This window comes from Oncorhynchus gorbuscha, linkage group LG22 (assembly GCF_021184085.1).
Source record: "Oncorhynchus gorbuscha isolate QuinsamMale2020 ecotype Even-year linkage group LG22, OgorEven_v1.0, whole genome shotgun sequence".
NCBI lineage: Eukaryota > Metazoa > Chordata > Actinopteri > Salmoniformes > Salmonidae > Oncorhynchus > Oncorhynchus gorbuscha.
In genome coordinates this window covers 7,412,794-7,432,542 of record NC_060194.1, presented here as the reverse complement: position 1 = coordinate 7,432,542, position 19,749 = coordinate 7,412,794, and the positions used below count along the sequence as shown (strand labels likewise).

The window sequence follows — 19,749 nt, the reverse complement described above, 5'->3', positions numbered from 1 at the left end:
ACAGTGCGAGCATTACATTTGTGATTAAAAATAATCAAAAGTAAAATATGAGCACATGTGAGTTAGAAAAATGCTGCAGTATCTCTTTACAAAGTATTTATGTGGTTTTGTTTCACAGCAGCTAATTGCACAAAGAAATATGAATCCTATATCCCACACTGCCTGGCAGGGGAGCTGTGTGCAATAAGTGAAGTTCATTCATAGATTATTTTTATTTACTTGAATATCTACAAAGTGAGCCACTATACCATATTACTACTTAATAATATATTTATTGTTTTACACTGAACAACAATTTTAAAACAATTTAAAATATTATACTGAGTTACAATTCATATTACAGTGCATACAGACCCCTGGACTTTTTCACATTTTTGTTACAGCCTTATTCTAAAATGGATTAAATTGTTTCCCCCTAATAAATACACACAACAATGCAAAAACACGTTTTAGAAATGTTTGCAATTTTTTCTTTAACCTTTATTTAACTAGGCAAGTCAGTTAAGAACAAATTCTTACTTTCAATGATGGCCTAGGAACAGTGGGTTAACTGCCTGTTCAGGGGCAGAACGACAGATTTGTACCTTGTCAGCTCGAGGGTTTGAACTTGCAACCTTCCGGTTACTAGTCCAATGCTCTAATCACATTTACTTAACTTCACTAGGGTATGTGGGACGTTAGTGTCCCACCTCATCAACAGCCAGTGAAACAGCAGGGCGCCAAATTCAAAACAGAAATCCCATAATTAAAATTCCTCAAACACACCATTATTTTACACCATTTTAAAGATACACTTGTTGTGAATCCAGCCACAGTGTCCAATTTCAAAAAGGCTTTACGAGTCAGAAATAGAGAAAATGAATTGCTAACCTTTGATCTTCATCAGATGACACTCATAGGACTTCATGTTACACAATACATGTATGTTTTGTTCGGTAAAGTTCATATTTATATCAAAATCTGAGTTTACATTGGCACATTATGTTCAGTAGTTCCAAAACATCCGGTGATTTTGCAGAAAGCCACATCAATTTACAGAAATAGTCATGATAAACATTGCTTAAGGATACAACTGCTATGCCTGGAATTTTCCGATGCAACCGCTGTGTCAGATTTTTAAAACTTTACGGAAAAAGCAAACAATGCAATAATCTGAGTACAGCGCTCAGACAAAAACAACCCAAACAGATATCCGCCATGTTGTGTAGTCAACAGAAGTCAGAAATAGCATTAAATATTCACTTTGATCTTCACCATAATGCACTCCCAGGTCCACAATAAATGTTTGATTTGTTCGATAAAGTCCATTTATGTCCAAATACCCCCTTTTTGTTTGCGCGTTCAGCCCAGTCATCAAAATTCATGAGGCGCGATCACTAGGGGCAGACAAAGTCAAAGTTCCGTTAGTCTGTAGAAACATGTCAAACTATGTATAGAATCAATCTTTAGGATGTTTTTAACATATCTCCAATGTTATAACCGGAGAATTCCTTTATCTTTAGAATTGCAATGGAACGCAAGCTAACTCGCACGTGAACGTGTAACAGTATAATTTTAAACCGTCCCCTCGCCCATACCCGGGCGCGAACCAGGGACCCTCATGGTCAGCTCATGGCACTCTGGGAGAGACCTTACTCTATACCCTCTCATTCGCCCCAACTTCACAGTAGAAGCCTCAAACAAGGTTCTAAAGACGGTTGACATCTAGTGGAAGCCTTAGCAAGTGCAATATGACCCCATAGACACTGTATATTCGATAGGCAATGAGTTGTAAAACTACACACCTCAGATTTCTCACTTCCTGGTTGGATTTTTTTATCAGGTTTTTGCCTGCCTTATGAGTTCTGTTATACTCGCATACAGTTTTAGAAACTTCAGTGTTTTCTATCCAAATCTACTAATTATATGCATATTCTGGTTTTTATGGCTGAGTAGTAGTTTAATTTGGGCACGCTTTTCATCCAAAATTCCCAATGCTGCCCCCTACCCTAGAGAAGTTAACTAAATCCATTTTAGAACAAGGCTGTAATGTAACAAAATGTGAAGAGTCGAGGGGTCTGAATACTTTCACCAACATTTACCTCATGCAGTGTGACCCATCTCCTTTGCATAGAGTTGCTGGATATTGGCGGGAACTGGAACACATCGATCCAGAGTGTCCCAAATATCCTCAATGGGAGACATGTCTGAGTATGCAGGCCATGGAAGAACTTGCAAATTTTCGGCTTTCAGAAATTGTGTACAGTTTCTTGCGACATGGGGTCGTGCTTTATAATGCTGAAACATAAGGAAATGGCGGCTGGATGAATTGGATGACAATTTGCCTCAGGATCTCGTCACGGTATCGCTGTGCATTCAAATTGCCATCGATAAAATGCAATTGTGTATGTTGTCCGTAGCTTATGCCTGCCCATACTATAACCCCACCGCCACGTTGATAACAGAAAACTGCTCGCTCACACAACACCATCTGCCTGGTACATGCCTGGTGGACTTCAGCATGCCAATTGCACGCTCCCTCAACTTGACATTTGTGGCATAACTAAGCATTTTAATGGCCTCCTATTGTCCCCAGCACAAGGTGCACCTGTGTAATGAATATGCTGTTTAAGCAGCTTCTTAATTTGCAACACCTGTCAGATGGATGGGTTATCTTGACAAAGGAGATATGCTCACTAACAGGGATGTGAACTAATTTGTACACAGTCTTAGAAACAGGTTTTTTGTGCATGGAACATTTCTGGTATCTTATTTCAGCTCGTGAAATTTGGGACCAGGCATGTTGCGCTTGATTTTTTTGTTGAAAAAAATCTGGGTGGCTGGTAGATTTTTCATTTCTACTTGCAACAGTGGCTGATAGACAAAAAAAATTCTGTTGGAATATTTGGGAAAAGGTATCCAAAATGTTAATCACTTGGTGCTGATTTCTTGATTCTCAGTCTTATGTCCAACAATTTAAAAAAGTATATGCCAAAAAATTGTGGGTGCAAATAGTTGGGGATTCCTGGTCTAAACTAGAGGTGCACGATATATCGGTGAACATGTCGGAATCGGCTAATATTAGCTAAAAAAAAATGCCAACATTGGTATCGGCCGATATCTAGTTTAACGGCGATGTTAAAAACTGATGTCAAAGCTAACGTGCATACCTATATAACGTGGGTACATGACGTAATAATGGCAAGAAAGATTTTTCGCTTCACATGCAACACAGCATTCCTAACCAAGCCCACAATGTCGGCTGTGTAGATCAAGCAGTCATTTGAAAGAGTAAGAACATTTTAGCAAGACAACTCAAAGGCGAATGGAATTCATTGCCCTTACAATCAACCGTTCTCTGTCGTGTGTGTGACGTTGGCTTTCGCCGACTGGTCGAGCACAAGTACACACTACCAAGTGCTCTATTTTTCAGATGTTGCCCTACCGGAGTTACACAGTAATAGCGTCACTGCTATTAGCTTCACGACATGCATACTATGGAACGCCGTTTGGCTCATTGCGTGTCAAAGTTGATACTGTAGCACTGTCAAAGCTGTGCAAACACTCGTCACGAATTATGTGTTTACAATACCGTGTTAGTAATAAAAGCATTGTTTGTTTGACTGCAACTTCTGGAGTAGCTAGCTTTAGCTTGGTACCAATCAAGCACTAATACAACCAGCCTGAAAACAATGACCAGTAGAAACTGCAGTCATTTTCATTATTCTTAGCAATGATTTAGGAATCCTTGTGATTAAGTATTAACTAGGTTGCCACTTGTTGTTCGCCTATTGAAATTGAACATCGGTTCATGAAAACAAATGGCTAGCCAGCTGCTTAACCCTGTTGCCCAAAGCTAACATAAGTTGCCAGCTAGCTTCATCTGACTAGTGAGGCTCGACCGGACCGGGTTATGTGTTGTGAAGCTAGCCACTGTTGGGCTTCTTTTCTTGGGCTTCTATTTAATAATGAATAGTCAAAATGTGCACTTGTAAATCATATCAGTTTTAATCAATACAGCTGTAGACAGAAGTCAAAGATCAAACATACAACTGATGTCTCTCCCGAGTTCTGCAAAATAGGAAAAGTCCAAGTTGCTTTTATTATGCTTGCCCATAGTGATGTAACTGCCTACATCAACACCTACTCATAAGACTAAGCCCATGCATATACAGTTATACAAACTTGCAGGAGCGAAATATAGTTCCAATGTTTTCTAAGGGCTCAGCAGTAATCTGACTTGTTTCTTATCTCTTTCACTCCCCTGCAGAGTTCTGTCTATGAATCTCTTTAAGCCTTGAGGTGCATTCTCTCACACCCTGTTTTGACTGCAATAAATTCAAAGCTCAAATATATACATTGGCTAAATGCCATGCTAATTTCTAAAGACGAATATTGACAGTAGTAGCTCAACAACATTTGATCTGCAAAAATGACAACTTTCAGATAAGTGAGGGGAATAAAAGTATAAATTGCCCCCACCCCTAATGCCTACACACTCTACTTTGAGAAGTCCTCCCATCAGCAGCAGATGGTAATAAACCAAATCGCATTAATTCGTTCCACAAATCAAATCACACTAAAATGTATCGGAGGCTATGGATCTAGATGCGTATATGGAATTGTTCATGAAAGGAGAGCTGCCAAACGTCAACGTTATAAACGTCCTGTGATCGGCATCCTACGCGGTCAGACAAGTGTTTAGCAGCTGCCATCAAGCGTCTGTCATTGTTCCCACACATGGCAGTTATCGTGGAAATGAGAAGAACATGAGGTCCAGAGCTGAAGGTCACCCCTTCCCCGGTCTTTGTGCAGCGTAATGAATCGCATGTCTGTTTTGCTATCCCCTTCTGTTATTCGGCATCTCTATGGCTGTGTAGAGAAGTCACATTCTCTGTGTGTGTGTGTTTTTGTGTGACATGCACTGAATATACAAAAGTATGTGGACACCCCTTCAAATTTGTGGATTCGTTGCTGGCAAGTGTTTAAAATCGAGCACACAGTCTGCAATCGTCATAGGATGCCACCTTTCCACAAATCAGTTCGTCAAATTTCTGCCCTGCTAGCGCTGCCCTGGGCAACTAAGTTCTATTGTTGCTTGTAGATGTTTCCACTTCACAATAACTGCTCAGACGCAACGTGGTAGGCCACACAAGCTCAGAGCTGGACCGGAGAGTGCTAAAGCGCGCAGTACGCAAAAATTATGTCCTCGGTTACAACACTCACTGCCGAGTTCCAAACTGCCTCTGGAAGCAACTTCATTACAAGAACTGTTTGTCAGAAGCTTCATGAAATGGGTTGCTATGGCCAAGCAGCCACACACAAGCCTAAGATCACCATGCGCAATGCCACGCGTCGGCTGGAGTAGTGTAAAGCTCACCACCATTGGACCCTGGAGCAGTGGAAACGCGTTCTTTTGGAGTGATGAATCACGCTTCACCATCTGGCAGTCCGACGGACAAATCTGTGTTTTGAAGATGCCGGGAGAACGGTACCTGCCCCAATGCATACTACCAACTGTAAAGTTTAGCGGAGAAGGAATAATGGTCTGGGGCTGTTTTTCATGCTTTGGGCTAGGCCCCATAGTTCCAGTGAAGGGGAATCTGAATGCTACAGCATACTATGGCATTCCAAACAATTCTGTGCTTCCAACTTTGTGGCAACAGTTTGTGGAAGGACCTTTCCTGTTTCAGCATGACAATGCCCTGTGCATGTAGTGTGCGTCCACGTTGTGAGCGATCATGAAAGAGCTAATCTCTGTTTGGGCTGATCTGTGACCCACTAGCACCTCCCCCAGTTAGAGGTGAATAAGGCAACCTCAGTTACACAGGCATGGGTACTTTATTGACACACACACGGATTAAATGTACATGGAAAGGTAGTGTTTCTGAAACAAAAGAAACCGAGGTAATGAATGCACTGTACACAATACAGTAACTGATAGCACAAGTAGAGCAACAAGGCTATTAACAAAGGAAGGACTCATTTTGAATATTGATATGCTACCTGCACATACAGGTATTACTAAATAGCTCTACACAAAGGCATTACTTGATAGCTACCTACACACATAGCTAGCTAGAACAAATTGTTAATAAGATAAATTCATTAAAAAGATTAAAAGCAATACAAATAGAAAGTTGCAGAGTTTGTATCCCTGACAGAAAGCTGCGAGATGGTGTGCTAAGGGTCTCCGGCAGGGATTTCGTAACAGATAGCCTGACAGGCAGAATGTTACACATTTCCACTACTCTGATTGTGTAGATTAATAGATGAGCTCGGTTTGATAAAAAAGCAGACATCACAAATGCTGGCCTGGAGAAATGAACACTTTTTTTTTTTAAATGTACACTGCTCAAAAAAAAGGGAACACTAAAATAAAACATACTAGATCTGAATGAATGAAATATTCTTATTAAATACTTTTTTCTTTACATAGTTGAATGTGCTGACAACAAAATCACACAAATTATCAAATTTATCAACTCATGGAGGTCTGGATTTGGAGTCGCACTCAAAATTAAAGTGGAAAATCACACTACAGGTTGATCCAACTTTGATGTAATGTCCTTAAAACAAGTCAAAATGAGGCTCAGTAGTGTGTGTGGCCTCCACGTGCCTGTATGACCTCCCTACAACGCCTGGGCATGCTCCTGATGAGGTGGCGGATGGTCTCCTGAGGGATCTCCTCCCAGAACTAGACTAAAGCATCCGCCAACTCCTGGACAGTCTGTGGTGCAACATGGCGTTGGTGGATGGAGCGAGACATGATGTCCCAGAAGTGCTCAATTGGATTCAAGTCTGGGGAACGGGCGGGCCAGTCCATAGCATCAATGCCTTCCTCTTGCAGGAACTGCTGACACACTCTAGCCACATGAGGTCTAGCATTGTCTTGCATTAGGAGGAACCCAGGGCCAACCACACCAGCATATGGTCTCACAAGGGGTCTTAGGATCTCATCTCGGTACCTAATGGCAGTTAGGCTACCTCTGGCGAGCACATGGAGGGCTGTGCGGGCCCCCCAAAGAAATGCCACACCATGACTGACCCACCGCCAAACCGGTCATGCTGGAGGATGTTGCAGGCAGCAGAATGTTCTCCACGGCGCCTCCAGACTGTCACGTCTGTCACATGTGCTCAGTGTGAACCTGCTTTCATCTGTGAAGAGCACAGGGCACCGGAATTTGCCAATCTTGGTGTTCTCTGGCAAATGCCAAACGTCCTACATGGTGTTGGGCTGTAAGCACAACCCCCACCTGTGGACGTCGGGCCCTCATACCACCTTCATGGAGTCTGTTTCTGACCGTCTGAGCAGACACATGCACATGTGGCCTGCTGGAGGTAATTTTGCAGGGCTCTGGCAGTGCTCCTCCTGCTCCTCCTTGCACAAAGGCGGAGGTAGCTGTTCTGCTGCTGGGTTGTTGCCCTCCTACGGCCTCCTCCACGTCTCCTGATGTACTGGTCTGTCTCCTGGTAGCGCCTCCATGCTCTGGACACTACGCTGACAGACACAGCAAACCTTCTTGCCACATCTCATATTGATGTGCCATCCTGGATGAGCTGCACTACCTGAGCCACTTGTGTGGGTTGTAGACTCCGTCTCATGCTATCACTAGAGTGAAAGCACCGCCAGCATTCAAAAGTGACCATAACATCAGCCAGGAAGCATAGGAACTGAGAAGTGGTCTGTGGTTATCACCTGCAGAACCACTCCTTTATTGGGGGTGTCTTGCTAATTGCCTATACTTTCCACCTATTGTCTATTCCATTTGCACAACAGCATGTGAAATGTATTGTCAATCAGTGTTGCTTCCTAAGTGGACAGTTTGATTTCACAGAAGTGTGATTGACTTGGAGTTACATTGTGTTGTTTAAGTGTTCCCCTTTTTTTTGAGCAGTGTATTTTTAATTTAAGGCTAGTCAGTTAAGATCCAATTCTTATTTACAATGATGGGCCTACCCCAGCCAAACCCTAACCCGGACGACGCTGGGCCAATTGTGCGCCACCCTATGGGACTCCCAATCACAGCCGGTTGTGATACAGCCTGGAATCAAACCAGGGTCTGTAGTGACGCATATAGCACTGAGATGCAGTGCCTTAGACCGCTGAGCCACTGGAGGGTATAAAGCAGTGTTAATTTTTGCAGCTTTTTTTGTTTAGTTTTAGTCTTTACACCATTTAGTCTTAAGTCACATTTGAGTAATTTCATCCTTTTAGTTTTAGTTATCAGTTGACAAACTCTGGACTGGTCTAGTTTTAGTCACAGCCATTTTAGTCAGTTTTTTTTTCTTCTATTAAATAATGAATGTTTAGGCTACCTCTAACTTTCATAGTACACATTCAGATAGCCTTGTCCAACTAGGCCTATTATCTCCTGGTATACCTTGGCTGGCAACATTGGTTTTGTGGCAGATTGTAACCAATGTCAGCCATAATTAACCATATTGGCTATAAAGCCTTGGCTACAAGTTAAACCATTTACAGCTCTGATTTTCTCCCCATCATAACCATCAAGGGGGTAATTTGAGCTTTCCAAAACATGTCAAGTATTACTGTACTCCTAATATTCATCAAATAGCGTTCTTTTTTTTCCTCTCCCATTTAGGAAATAAGCAACCGCAAGATTGTTTAAAACTGTTTATGCATCGAATATCTATGATGAGTACTCATCTGTGTCTGGGACTGAGTTGGGCCTCTGGGGCTTGAGTTGACAATTTACCTACAGCTGGCATTCCGTAGATGTGATGTGTGTGACCCGAGATAGACAGACAGAGCCTGGCGGAGTAGAACAATCCCATATTGTGTCCAATCATTCTTGCATCTGGGAAATGGCACCGGGTGCAGGTGACCACAGGATGAACCCAGGATGGTGCCCCCGATCTGCATGTGGAGGTGGAAGCAACCATGACTACGCATTTTTGGGTCCCCTATAAGATTTTTTTTTTTCATTAAAGGTTAAGCTCTCGGCAAAACACCTTTTAGTGTGTGGCCGACCAACTGCATTATTGTAATAATTAATATTAAATAAAGGTGATTGTTTGAAGAAATTAGTCTCTCTCGGGTATACATCAATTTCCACAATAGGTGCAAGAGCGGCAACACAGTTGAATGAAACCGTGCATATGGGAAACTAGAGCTTCTGATGTGATCAAAACAAAAATAGCCTACGTGAAAAGGAGAGCGTAAACATTGTTTTTAGGTTAGTTACAAGACAAGTGTTCTGACTTCGCATCAGTTCAAAAGATTGACAAGTGACTGCCTGGGAGCTGTGTGGGAGAGCCGGGCAGACCAGCTCCATCAGACCGCGCAACTGAAAGATGTTAATTCTGCCAATGAGAGGACTGCAAACGGCTAAAAAAGGGTGACCCAGCTGCCTCCAATCCCCCCAAAAATGGAAAAGATAAGCACAGCAAATCTGGAAGTTACATGGTGCCTATTATTCCATTCATTTTGAATTGTGGGATATAGCTGCATCTTTAATAATGGCCTGGTTTGTGGACTCAGTCATAACTCAAGTGGTCATCTATCTGACACATTTTGATTTTGGAGTGTTATGTCTATTTAATGAGTGTTTCTTCTCTTTTATTTGTGAACCCCAAATTTCAATGTCTTTCCCTTTTGCTTATTCTTTGTTTTTGCATTAATGCAACACGCTGTCTCATCTCTCGTGTCAAGTAAGCTCTTAATAATCAAAGTAGGATCAATTCTGTTTTGTGTCCTTGGTGGGAAAACGGTTGAAAAGAGATGTGAGCGTTAAAAACAAAACAGCAAATCTATTTTTGGAAGTCTCACTAGGCCTGCAACTACTGTAGCTCGCAAGGCTCTTCATATCAAACACATTGCTCTGTTAGATGAGCTCTGGGTAGGAGTGCTCATATAGGATCAGATTTGCCTTTTAGATTTTAATGAATAAGATTATATTGATGGGGTGACCTGATTTCGGGACAGAGATGCTTTGTGGATATCCGTGTTTTAACTACAATAAAGACAGGCGCTTTGCTTCTGTGAAACATACAAAACATACCAAGAGTAGCTGCTCCACTACTCATTGGATCCAATGGCTAAAGCTGGTCTTGGAACCAGACAAACTGACATCGTTACAGATGTGCGTGTCTGAGGTAAACTAACTCCTTGGAAGGTTTTTTTTTTTAATGATCAGAAAATTAGTGCATTAACTTTACCTGGTTTATGCCTGTCCGTTTCACTTAATTCAGGACACAAGCCAGAGCTGTCATTTCCTCTGTTCAGTGTGTCTCATCTGTCAAATGTGATACTTTTTGCAGCACATGGCTCATAATAGGATATCGGTTCTTGCTGTCACTTATTATTTATTTTTCTCCTCCAGTTTCCCAAGCCAGACCCCCACCAAATCAAAAGAAGGGTATGTACTGCTACGACAGTGTGTATGTGCAAGTGTTATTGATGAATGGTGATTAAATGGTAATAGATTAACTAAACATATACATTGTGTTCGTTTCATTAAAGGCTCTCGGACTCCCATCGTAATCATCCCAGCGGCCACCACATCCCTCATCACCATGCTCAATGCAAAGGACCTACTGCAGGACCTCAAGTAAGTAGACTGTGTGTGCACGTGCATGCGCCAGGATTTCCTTTAGTTGCTGAGCATTTGTTGGCTGCTTTTCCTTCACTCTGCATTCCAACTCATTCCAAACCATCTTAATTGGGTTGAGGGCAGGTGATTGTGGAGGCCAGGTCATCGATGCGGTTTTCCATCACTCACCTTGGTCAAATAGCCTTTGCACAGCCTGGAGGTGTGTTGGGTCATAGTCCTGTTGGAAAAACAAATGATAGTCCCACTAAGCGCAAACCAGATGGGATGGCGTATCGCTGCAGAATGCTGTGGTAGCCATGCTGGTTAAGTGTGCCTTGAATTCTAAATAAATCACTGACTGTGTCACTAGCAAAGCACCATCACACCTCCATGCTTCACGGTGGGAACCACACATGCAGAGATCATCCGTTCACCTACTCTGCGTCTCACAAAGGCACAGCGGTTGGAACCAAGAATCTCAAATTTGGACTCAAAAAGGACAGATTTCCACCGGTCTAAAATCAATTGTAGAGTTTCTTTGCCCAAGCAAGTCTCTACTTCTTATTGATGTCCTTTAGTCTTTAGTGGACGTTTCTTTACAGCAATTTGACCATGAAGGCCTGATTCACACAGTCTCCTCTGAACAGTTAATTTTGATGTCTGTTACTTGAATCTTGTGAAGCATTTATTTGGGCTGCAATTTATGAGTCTGGTAACTAATGAAATTACCTCTGCTGCAGAGAATAACTTTGGGTCTTTTCCTGTGGCGGTCCTCATGAGAGCCAGTTTTAATATAGTGATTGGTTTTTGCAACTGCACTTGAAGAAACTTGACATTTTCAGGATTGACTGACCATGTCTTAAAGTAATGATGGACTGTCGTTTCTCTTTGCTTATTTGAGCTGTTCTTGCCATAATACGGAATTTTACTAAATAGGGCCATCTTCAGTATACCACCCCTACCTTGTCACAACATAACTGATTGGCTCAAATGCATTAAGAAGGAAAGAAATTCCACAAATGAACTTTTAACAAGGCAACACCTGTTAATGCATTCTAGGTGACTACCTCATGAAGCTGGTTTTAGAGAATGCCAAGAGTGTTGAAAGCTATCCAAGGCAAAGGGCGGCTGAATCTCATATAATATATTTTGATTTGTTTAACACTTTTTTTTATGATTCCATATGTGTCATTTCATAGTTTTGAGGTCTTCTCTATTGTTCTACAATGTAGAAAATAATACAAATGAAGAGAGAAACCCTTGTAGGTGTCAAGTTTTGACTGCTACTGTGTATACAGTGTGTTCTAAAAGTATTCAGACCCCTGGACTTTTTCCACATTTTGTTAGCCTTATTCTAAAATTGATTATATTGTATGTTTTTATCAATCTACACAAAATACCCCATAATGACAAAGCATAAACAGGTTTTTAGAAATGTATGCTAATGTATTAAAAATAAAACTTAACATAACATTTACATAAGTATTCAGAACCTTTAATCAGTACTTTGTTGAAGCACCTTTGACAGCAATTACAGCCTCAAATTGTCTTGGGTGTGACCAACAAGCTTGGCACACCTGTATTTGGGGAGTTTCTCCCATTCTTCTCGGCAGATCCTCTCAAGCTGTCATGTTGGATGGGGAGTGTCGCTGCACAGCTATTTTCAGATCTCTCCAGAGATGTTCGATTGGGTTCAAGTCTGGGCTCTGGCTGGGCCACTCAAGGACATTCAGAGACTTGTCCCGAAGCCACACATGCTCTGTCTCGACTGTGTGCTTTGTCGTTGTCCTGTTGGAAGGTGAACCGTCGCCCCAGTCTGAGGTCCTGAGCGCTCTTGAGCAGGTTTTCACCAAGGATCTCTTTGTACTTTGCTCCGTTCATCTTTCTCTCAATCCTGACTCGTCTCCTAGTCCCTGCTGCTGATAAACACCCACACAGCACAATGCTGCCACCACCATACTTCACCATAGGGATGGTGCCAGGTTTCCTCCAGATGTGACGATTGGCATTCAGGCCAAAGAGTTCGATCTTGGATTCATCAGACCAAAGAATCTTGTTTCTCGTGGTCAGTCCTTTAGGTGCCTTTTGACTACCCGCTTGGAGTTTGCCATCTGTTTTTATATTATGTAATGGCTTCCATCTGGCCAGTCTACCATAAAGGTCTGATTGGTGAAGTGCTGCAGAGATGGTTGTCCTTCTGGAAGGTTCTCCCATCTCCACAGAGGAACTCTGGAGCTGTCAGTGACCATTGGGTTATTAGTCACCTCCGTGACCATGGCTCTTTTCCCCCCGATTACCCAGTTTGGCCGGGTGGCCAGCTCTAGGATATTTCTTCCATTTAAGAATGTTTTATTGGACATTCAATGCTGCAGACATTTGTTAGCACCCTTTCCCAGATCTGTGCATGCCTTTTCCAAATCATGTCCAATCAATTGAATTTACCACAGGTGGACTCCAAGTTGTAGAAACATCAAGAATGATCATTGGAAACAGGATGCACCTGAGTCTCATAGCTAAGGGTCTGAATACTTATTTACATTTTTATTCTTACATTTGCAAAAAAAAGCCTGTTTTCGCTTTGTAATTGTGGTATTGTGTGTGGATTGAGGATTTTTATTTGATCAATTTTAGAATAAGGCTGTAACGTAACAAATTTTGGGAAAAGGGAAGGGGTCTGAATACTTTCCAAATCACATTGACTGCACTGGGCCTTTAAGACAATGACACAAATCTCTAGGTAGACTGTGCCTTTTTTAGATTTGGAAAAACTAGACTTTTTCACTTCTCCCATTGACTTTCCAAACCCTAGTCTGGTATGCTTTGTGAGGGATTCCCGGAAGTGTTTTAAAACTTAGCGTTTATTATTGGCTCAAGTCCAGGAAGTTCCTCCCTGTTTCACGGAGTTTCTGGTTTAGTGCCAAATGAATGACTCTTGGCTACCAACCCAGTCTACTGCCCGACTCTGTGTAGATTTGCATTTGTAAACAGACCAAATAAAGCGTGAAAAACGGGGGGATGCGCACTTTTTTGTGGTGGTATGTCATCTGTCCTTCTGTAGCTCAGTTGGTAGAGCATGGTGCTTGTAACGCCAGGGTAGTGGGTTCGATTCCCGGGACCACCCATACGTAGAATGTATGCACACATGACTGTAAGTCGCTTTGGATAAAAGCGTCTGCTAAATGGCATATATTATTATATTATCTATACATATACTCGGCTATACTGTACAGTAGGTCTTGTATTGTGTGTGTGGAGAGGCTAGCATGCTCGCAGTAACCAAGTTTTAAAACGGGCAACAACAAACTACGGGGATGTCATTTGTTTTGGTATGTAGGCTATAGTTAGTTTGATGGGTAGCAGAAGATTGTAGGACTTGTTTTGTATGCTAGCATGCTAGAAAGGAAATGGAGGGAAGGAGTGGGAACAATTCAGACTGGGCTAAAATAGCTGTGCTGGAAACGAATAATAACACTTCATTAATTAGGACACTTCATTAATTAGTAACTTCATCTTAAGTGTCCTATCACACACAAGACTGCAACATTTATCCACATGTACCAATAAACGTTTCATTAAAAAACAAGCTTCACACGTGTTGGACTTATATAAAAAAACATTGCCTTGCTAACAATAATGCTTTCTTGACGGAGGTTTTGTATCGTATGCATTAGCCATTACTCTTCTCCCTCCCCTCTCCGTGAGGTTCGTGACGCCGGAGGAGAAGAAGAAGCAGGGCATCCAGCGGGACAACGAGGTGCTGCTCCAGAGACGCAAGGACCAGATCCAGCCCGGGGGGGCCACGCTCAGCGTCACCGTGCCCTACAGGGTCATCGACCAGCCCCTAAAACTAGCTCCGCAGGACTGGTGAGTCACCACCACCGTACATGGGTCATTTGGCATCTTCGATACATACATTCCACTCTGTATCATTGACCGGCCACTGTGTCACCAGGACCGTACATGACCCTACTCCATAACCATTTATGATCTTCAATACATACACTTCACTTAGAACTGGTGAGTCTCCAGGACCATACATGACCACATTATGAACATTCATGATCTTCCATAAATAGTATTTTCAGAAAGTATTCACACCCCTTGACTTTTTCCACATTTTTTTTACAGCTGGAATCTAAAATTGAATAAATTGAGGTTTTTTCCCCCACTGGCCTACACTCAATTCCACTTTGTCATTATGGGGTATTATGTTTTACGAATTAATAGCTGAAATGTCTTGTCAATAAGTATTAAACCTCTGTTATGGCAAGTTTAAATTGTGCTTAACTAATTGCATGGACTCTGTGCAATAGTATTTAACATGTTTTTGAATGACTACCTCATCTCAGTACCCCACACATACAATTATCTGCAAGGTCCCTCATTGGAGCAGTGAATTTAAAACACAGATTCAACCACAAAGACCAGGGAGGTTTTCCAAAGCCTCGCAAAGAAGGGCACCTATTGGTAGATTAAAAAAACAGACATTGAATATCTCTTTGAGCGTTGTAACATTATTAATTATACTTTGGAAGGCGTGTTTATACACCCAGTCACTACAAAGATACAGAGCCTTGCTAACTGTTGCCGTAGAGGACACGGCTCAGGGATTTCACCATGAAGCCAACTGTGACGAGTTAAATGGCTGGGATAGGAGAAAACCGAGGATGGATAAACAACTTTGTAGTTACTCCACAATACTAACCTAATTGACAGTGAAAGGGAAACCTGTACAGAATTTGAAAAAACATGCATCCTGTTTGCAACAATGCACTAAAGTAATATTGTAAAAAATGTGGCAAATCAGTAACTTTTTGTCCTGAATACAAAGTGTTATGTTTGGGGAAACCCAATAAAACATACTACTGAGCACCACTCTCCATATGTTCAAGCATAGTGGTGGCTGCATCATGTTATGTGTATGTTATGAGTTTTTCAGGATGAAAAATAAATGAAATGGAGCTAAGCACAGGTAAGATCCTAAAGAAAAACCTGGTCTCCTTTCCACCAGACACTGGGAGATAAATTCACCTTTCAGCAGGACAATAACCTAAAACACAAGGCCAAATATACATTGGAGTTGCTTAACAAGAAGACAGCGAATGTTCGAGAGGCCAAGTTAGTTTTGACTTGAATCTACTTGAAAATCTATGGCAAGACCTGAAAATGCTTGTCTAGCAATGATCAACAACCAATTTGACGAATTTTGAAATGAGTAATGGGCAAATGTTGCACAATCCTGGTGTGGAATGCTCTTAAAGAGCAATATGTTTCTTGTACATGTGTGTGTAGACACAACAGTACTACAGGATCGACAGTACCTCACAATATTGTGGTAATGGTCGGCTGTAAATGAAAGTACTTGTCCCAAATCCACATACCGCTACACCACTTGAGCAATCAGCCCCTCAACTTACCCATGGCCACAAATGACTATACATCCTCTCTACATCTGGCTTACAATGTGAAGATTGTGCAAAACTTACTTCCATTTTTTGTGCCACACATGCAAAACGGTCTCATTTTGTATTAATTGTTTTCACACTAAAGGTTGATGTTGACTGTGTTTGTGCAGGGATCGCGTGGTGGCAGTGTTCGTGCAAGGCCCTGCCTGGCAGTTCAAGGGCTGGCCTTGGCTGCTACCTGACGGTTCTCCTGTGGACATTTTCGCTAAAAGTGAGATTCTTCCCACTTGCTCTTATACATACAGGGGTAGCACATTACTTTCGACAAGGTATGTATGTCTTTCTTGTTACAAGTAAATGGTTACCCAGTTATTTCAAACTGTAAAGTGCTACCCATACAGTTCTTTGGCTACTAACCTGTGATCCCTTTAGATGGACTTAAGTTAATGTATTTGAGCTAACCTGTCCAACCCATGTCTCAATGAGTATTGGTCCTATCTAATTGACTGTGTGTGGTTGTGGTCACCCTGCAGTCCGAGCCTTCCATCTGAAGTATGACGAGCAGAAGATGGACCCCAATGTGCAGAAGTGGGACGTGACCGTGCTGGAGCTGAGCCACCACAAGCGCCATCTCGACCGGCCCATGTTCCTGAAGTTCTGGGAGACCCTCGACAGGTGTGTTTTGATAGCACATTGTGCACGTATGTTCGTGACGCAATGGGGTTGATACCAAACCCACCTATACCTTGTTATGAAAACCCTTCTCCCTTCCCTCTTTCTATACTGGTCTATCCTTTCAATGAAATTACTTAAAATATTTCTGAAAAATGTATTATTTAAAATTAATTATGGAAGTGCACTGAATTCCAATTCTCTTCAATTGGGAAAATCTGGTGTTGGAATTTGATTTACTTTCTCATTTGAAATGGAATTGACCCTAACCCTGGAAGATATGTTTCCATGTAAATGTTAGCACTCTTGTACATTGGGTTAAATAATATTCTTTGTAAAAGTTTAAACTTCATATACTCTGGGGTTATAGAAATATTTGGGATTTATATTTGAATGGGATGACAGTAGAATGCATGAGCTCCTCCTGACCACATGCCATCTTCTGTTCCGCTTCTCTCTACAGATACATGGTGAAACACAAGTCGCACCTGAGGTTCTGAGCCTAGACCGTGGCCTCCTTCCTCCACAGGTCCCGTCAAGGCATTTATAAACTCCCGCCCCAAACCTAGCCCTCCTCCCCACCAGGACTACCACTAGAAGAGAAAGGAGACACACGGGCCCACAACACCCCCCACCAGCACTTTGGGGATCCAGAATAGACCCACGTGTTCAGATTGTCATTCAGGAAAATACTTTCTACCTGGTCTTCATGGTTTCCATAGATAGAAGCAGCAGATACAGTATGTCTGGACATTGGGATGGGGAGGTTGGAGCGTCCCATGTTTTTCAAGTTCCTATGTACAATATAAAACAATATACCAAAACTATATTTTCTAACAGTATAGCGTTTTACTGTGGAGACAGATTGAAGAGTGAGAGAAAGCGAAAGGGGGATGGATAGATGGAGGTGGGGAAAACAACTTCCCATACTATTTCCTTTGTGAAATGGATCTTGTAAATTCCATGTGAAACATGAGCTGGATAAGAAGCCCTTTGGATCACTGCTGGCAATAAGGGATACGAGACCTCTGTCAGTTTCATTTTCTGATGTTTTTACTTCCTTACGATAGGAACATTTGTCTCTACTTTTTTACTAAGTGCTTCTGAAATGGCACCCTATTTCCTAAATAGTGCACTACAGTGCTCTATGAAGGGAATAGAGTGCAATTTGGGACAGAATCCTAGTTTGAAAGCGCATAGGTATGCAGTCTTATAGCCAAGGAGCATCTGAGTGACGTGCCATGCGATCCAAATGTATATATGATGATATATGCCAGACTTTGAAGATCAAAGAAGCTAGGTATCTTATTCTTGATGCATAACAAAGCTAATGATTCAGTGATAGATGGGTTTGAATGTTCGACAGTAAATTCCAATATTTGCGGCTTTTCTTTTTTTTTTGCAACTGTGCACTACTTTGGTCACTACATGACGATGTAAAGATTTTTAGTTGGTGTTGTGCAAATGAAAGGAATGATGGACATTGCTTTATTTGATGTGTTCACAATGCAAATGGTTAATAAAAGTTGGTAGACGGAAAGTGTATCGTCTGTGTTGCAGTTTAAATCTCCTTTGTCTTTCTTTACCATGCAGAGTTGGGTTTCTGTTTGGACTTGGAAGTTTATCCTGCCCTCATGATCTGAGCAGGAAAAAAAAAATCTAGATAGATAGATAGATAGATAGATAGATAGATAGATAGATAGATAGATAGATAGATAGATAGATAGATAGATAGATAGATAGATAGATAGATAGATAGATAGGAAAACTACTTGTAAAGGCATACGGGTTTTGATTGAGCTGTTTTTTTCTTCCGTTAAGTCAGAGGATGATTGTACACTTTCAGTTATAAAAAGGACCATTTTCTCGTATTTTTGATAAAGTTAATTATAGGTGTAACTGTTAGGCTACTGTTGCTTCATGCGTTGTATGCGTGTACTTACTTTCACTCTGGGTAGGTACTTTCCATGCCGTTACCGTTACTTTCCAAGCAGGAGTAAAGGGCACTGTTCCGGTTGTTGCCGTAGTAGACTATGTATTACAGTCTAGATTGTTATAAATATTAGTTATTTATTGTGTAGGCTTCTAACCTACTTGAAATAAAGTAATGTGAGAGAAAATGGCCACGTAGTTACCACCGCACCGGCGACACGACCATCAATTATACACAGTACGAAGAACTGAGTCGGCAGGCACAACTAGAACATTGAGCACTGACCGCCGGGTTATTGACTCGTCCATCTGCCACGCAAAACGGTCTTGAATGCCAACAAATCGGACCGATTCGCTTTCCATACACCCACTTATTTCGACACACCCGGTCGCCATATTAGGATGCAGCTACCCCCTTTACGAAGATAGCCAAGCTAGCTAGCTAGGGTTCATTAAGGCTGCAGTGCATTCGCTTTCTCATTCTACAGTTACAAATAACTCCATTCGGGAAAATTAAAAAGGAGCCTACCTGTTGGCTCGGGGTCGTTGTAGCCTATCCTTCTCCCTTAATTTAGAGTTTTGTCATTTTAATTCAATTGTACATTGATTTAGATATCTAACTTTTGCCACACACTGACATGCTGACCAGACCGCGGGTGCTTCTGCCAACGCGCGCATGTTGATTTTATCCCCCACGCCAAACACGATCTGGACACGCAGGATGAAATATCAAAACGATCTCTGAACCAATTCTATGAATTTAGGGACAGGTCGATAAGCAAACATTTATGGCAATTTATCTAGCTAGCTTGCTGTTGCTAGCTAATTTGTCCTGGGATATAAACATTGGGGTGTTTTACTGAAATGCTCAAGGTCCTCTATGACAATTAATCCACAGATAAAAGGGTAAAAACGTGTTATAGTAATCTCTCCTCCCTTGGACTTTATTTGGCGGTTGGCAAACAATTTTAAGGTGCATTACCCACTACTGACGAGTTTGGACCTCAGTTCATCTTTCTATCACCAATGTGGGTATATGCTCACGGGCGAAAATCTGATATCAACTTTGGAGGGGACAATTACATGACATTTTCTCAAGAGCAATTCCTGAGGGGGACACCAAAAGTAGTGCTGTAACACAGCCTACGTTGTAATATGTCAAATGTATTTTGAGGAACCATAATTACTACTACTGGATAGTTGAT

General features: G+C 41.8%; 2 protein-coding genes across 7 annotated transcripts in view; one reads left to right on the top strand and one right to left on the bottom strand.

Annotated features, from left to right (window-relative positions):
* LOC124009167 (parafibromin-like) overlaps window positions 1-18,171 on the top strand; it is a 63,248-nt gene extending 45,077 nt beyond the window's left edge. For all 3 annotated transcript variants that reach the window (XM_046320713.1, XM_046320715.1, XM_046320714.1), the window contains 6 exons: window positions 10,326-10,361; window positions 10,466-10,553; window positions 14,238-14,399; window positions 16,111-16,211; window positions 16,474-16,615; window positions 17,076-18,171. In XM_046320713.1, the coding sequence (XP_046176669.1) occupies window positions 10,326-10,361; window positions 10,466-10,553; window positions 14,238-14,399; window positions 16,111-16,211; window positions 16,474-16,615; window positions 17,076-17,112 (566 nt within the window). In that variant the 3' untranslated portion in view covers window positions 17,113-18,171. The remainder of the gene's footprint in view (window positions 1-10,325; window positions 10,362-10,465; window positions 10,554-14,237; window positions 14,400-16,110; window positions 16,212-16,473; window positions 16,616-17,075) is intronic.
* LOC124009169 (beta-1,3-galactosyltransferase 2-like) overlaps window positions 1-19,120 on the bottom strand; it is a 33,180-nt gene extending 14,060 nt beyond the window's left edge. The window contains exons 1-2 of one of the 4 annotated variants that reach the window (XM_046320717.1): window positions 19,074-19,120; window positions 10,725-10,773 (exon numbers count right to left, since the gene is read on the bottom strand). In XM_046320717.1, coding sequence (XP_046176673.1) covers window positions 10,725-10,769 — 45 coding nt within the window. In that variant the 5' untranslated portion in view covers window positions 10,770-10,773; window positions 19,074-19,120. Of the gene's footprint in view, window positions 1-10,724; window positions 10,774-18,555; window positions 18,980-19,073 lie in introns of those variants that run through there. The other 3 variants (XM_046320716.1, XM_046320723.1, XM_046320720.1) reach the window with 3 other exon arrangements.
* Between the last annotated feature and the right edge of the window lie 629 nt (window positions 19,121-19,749).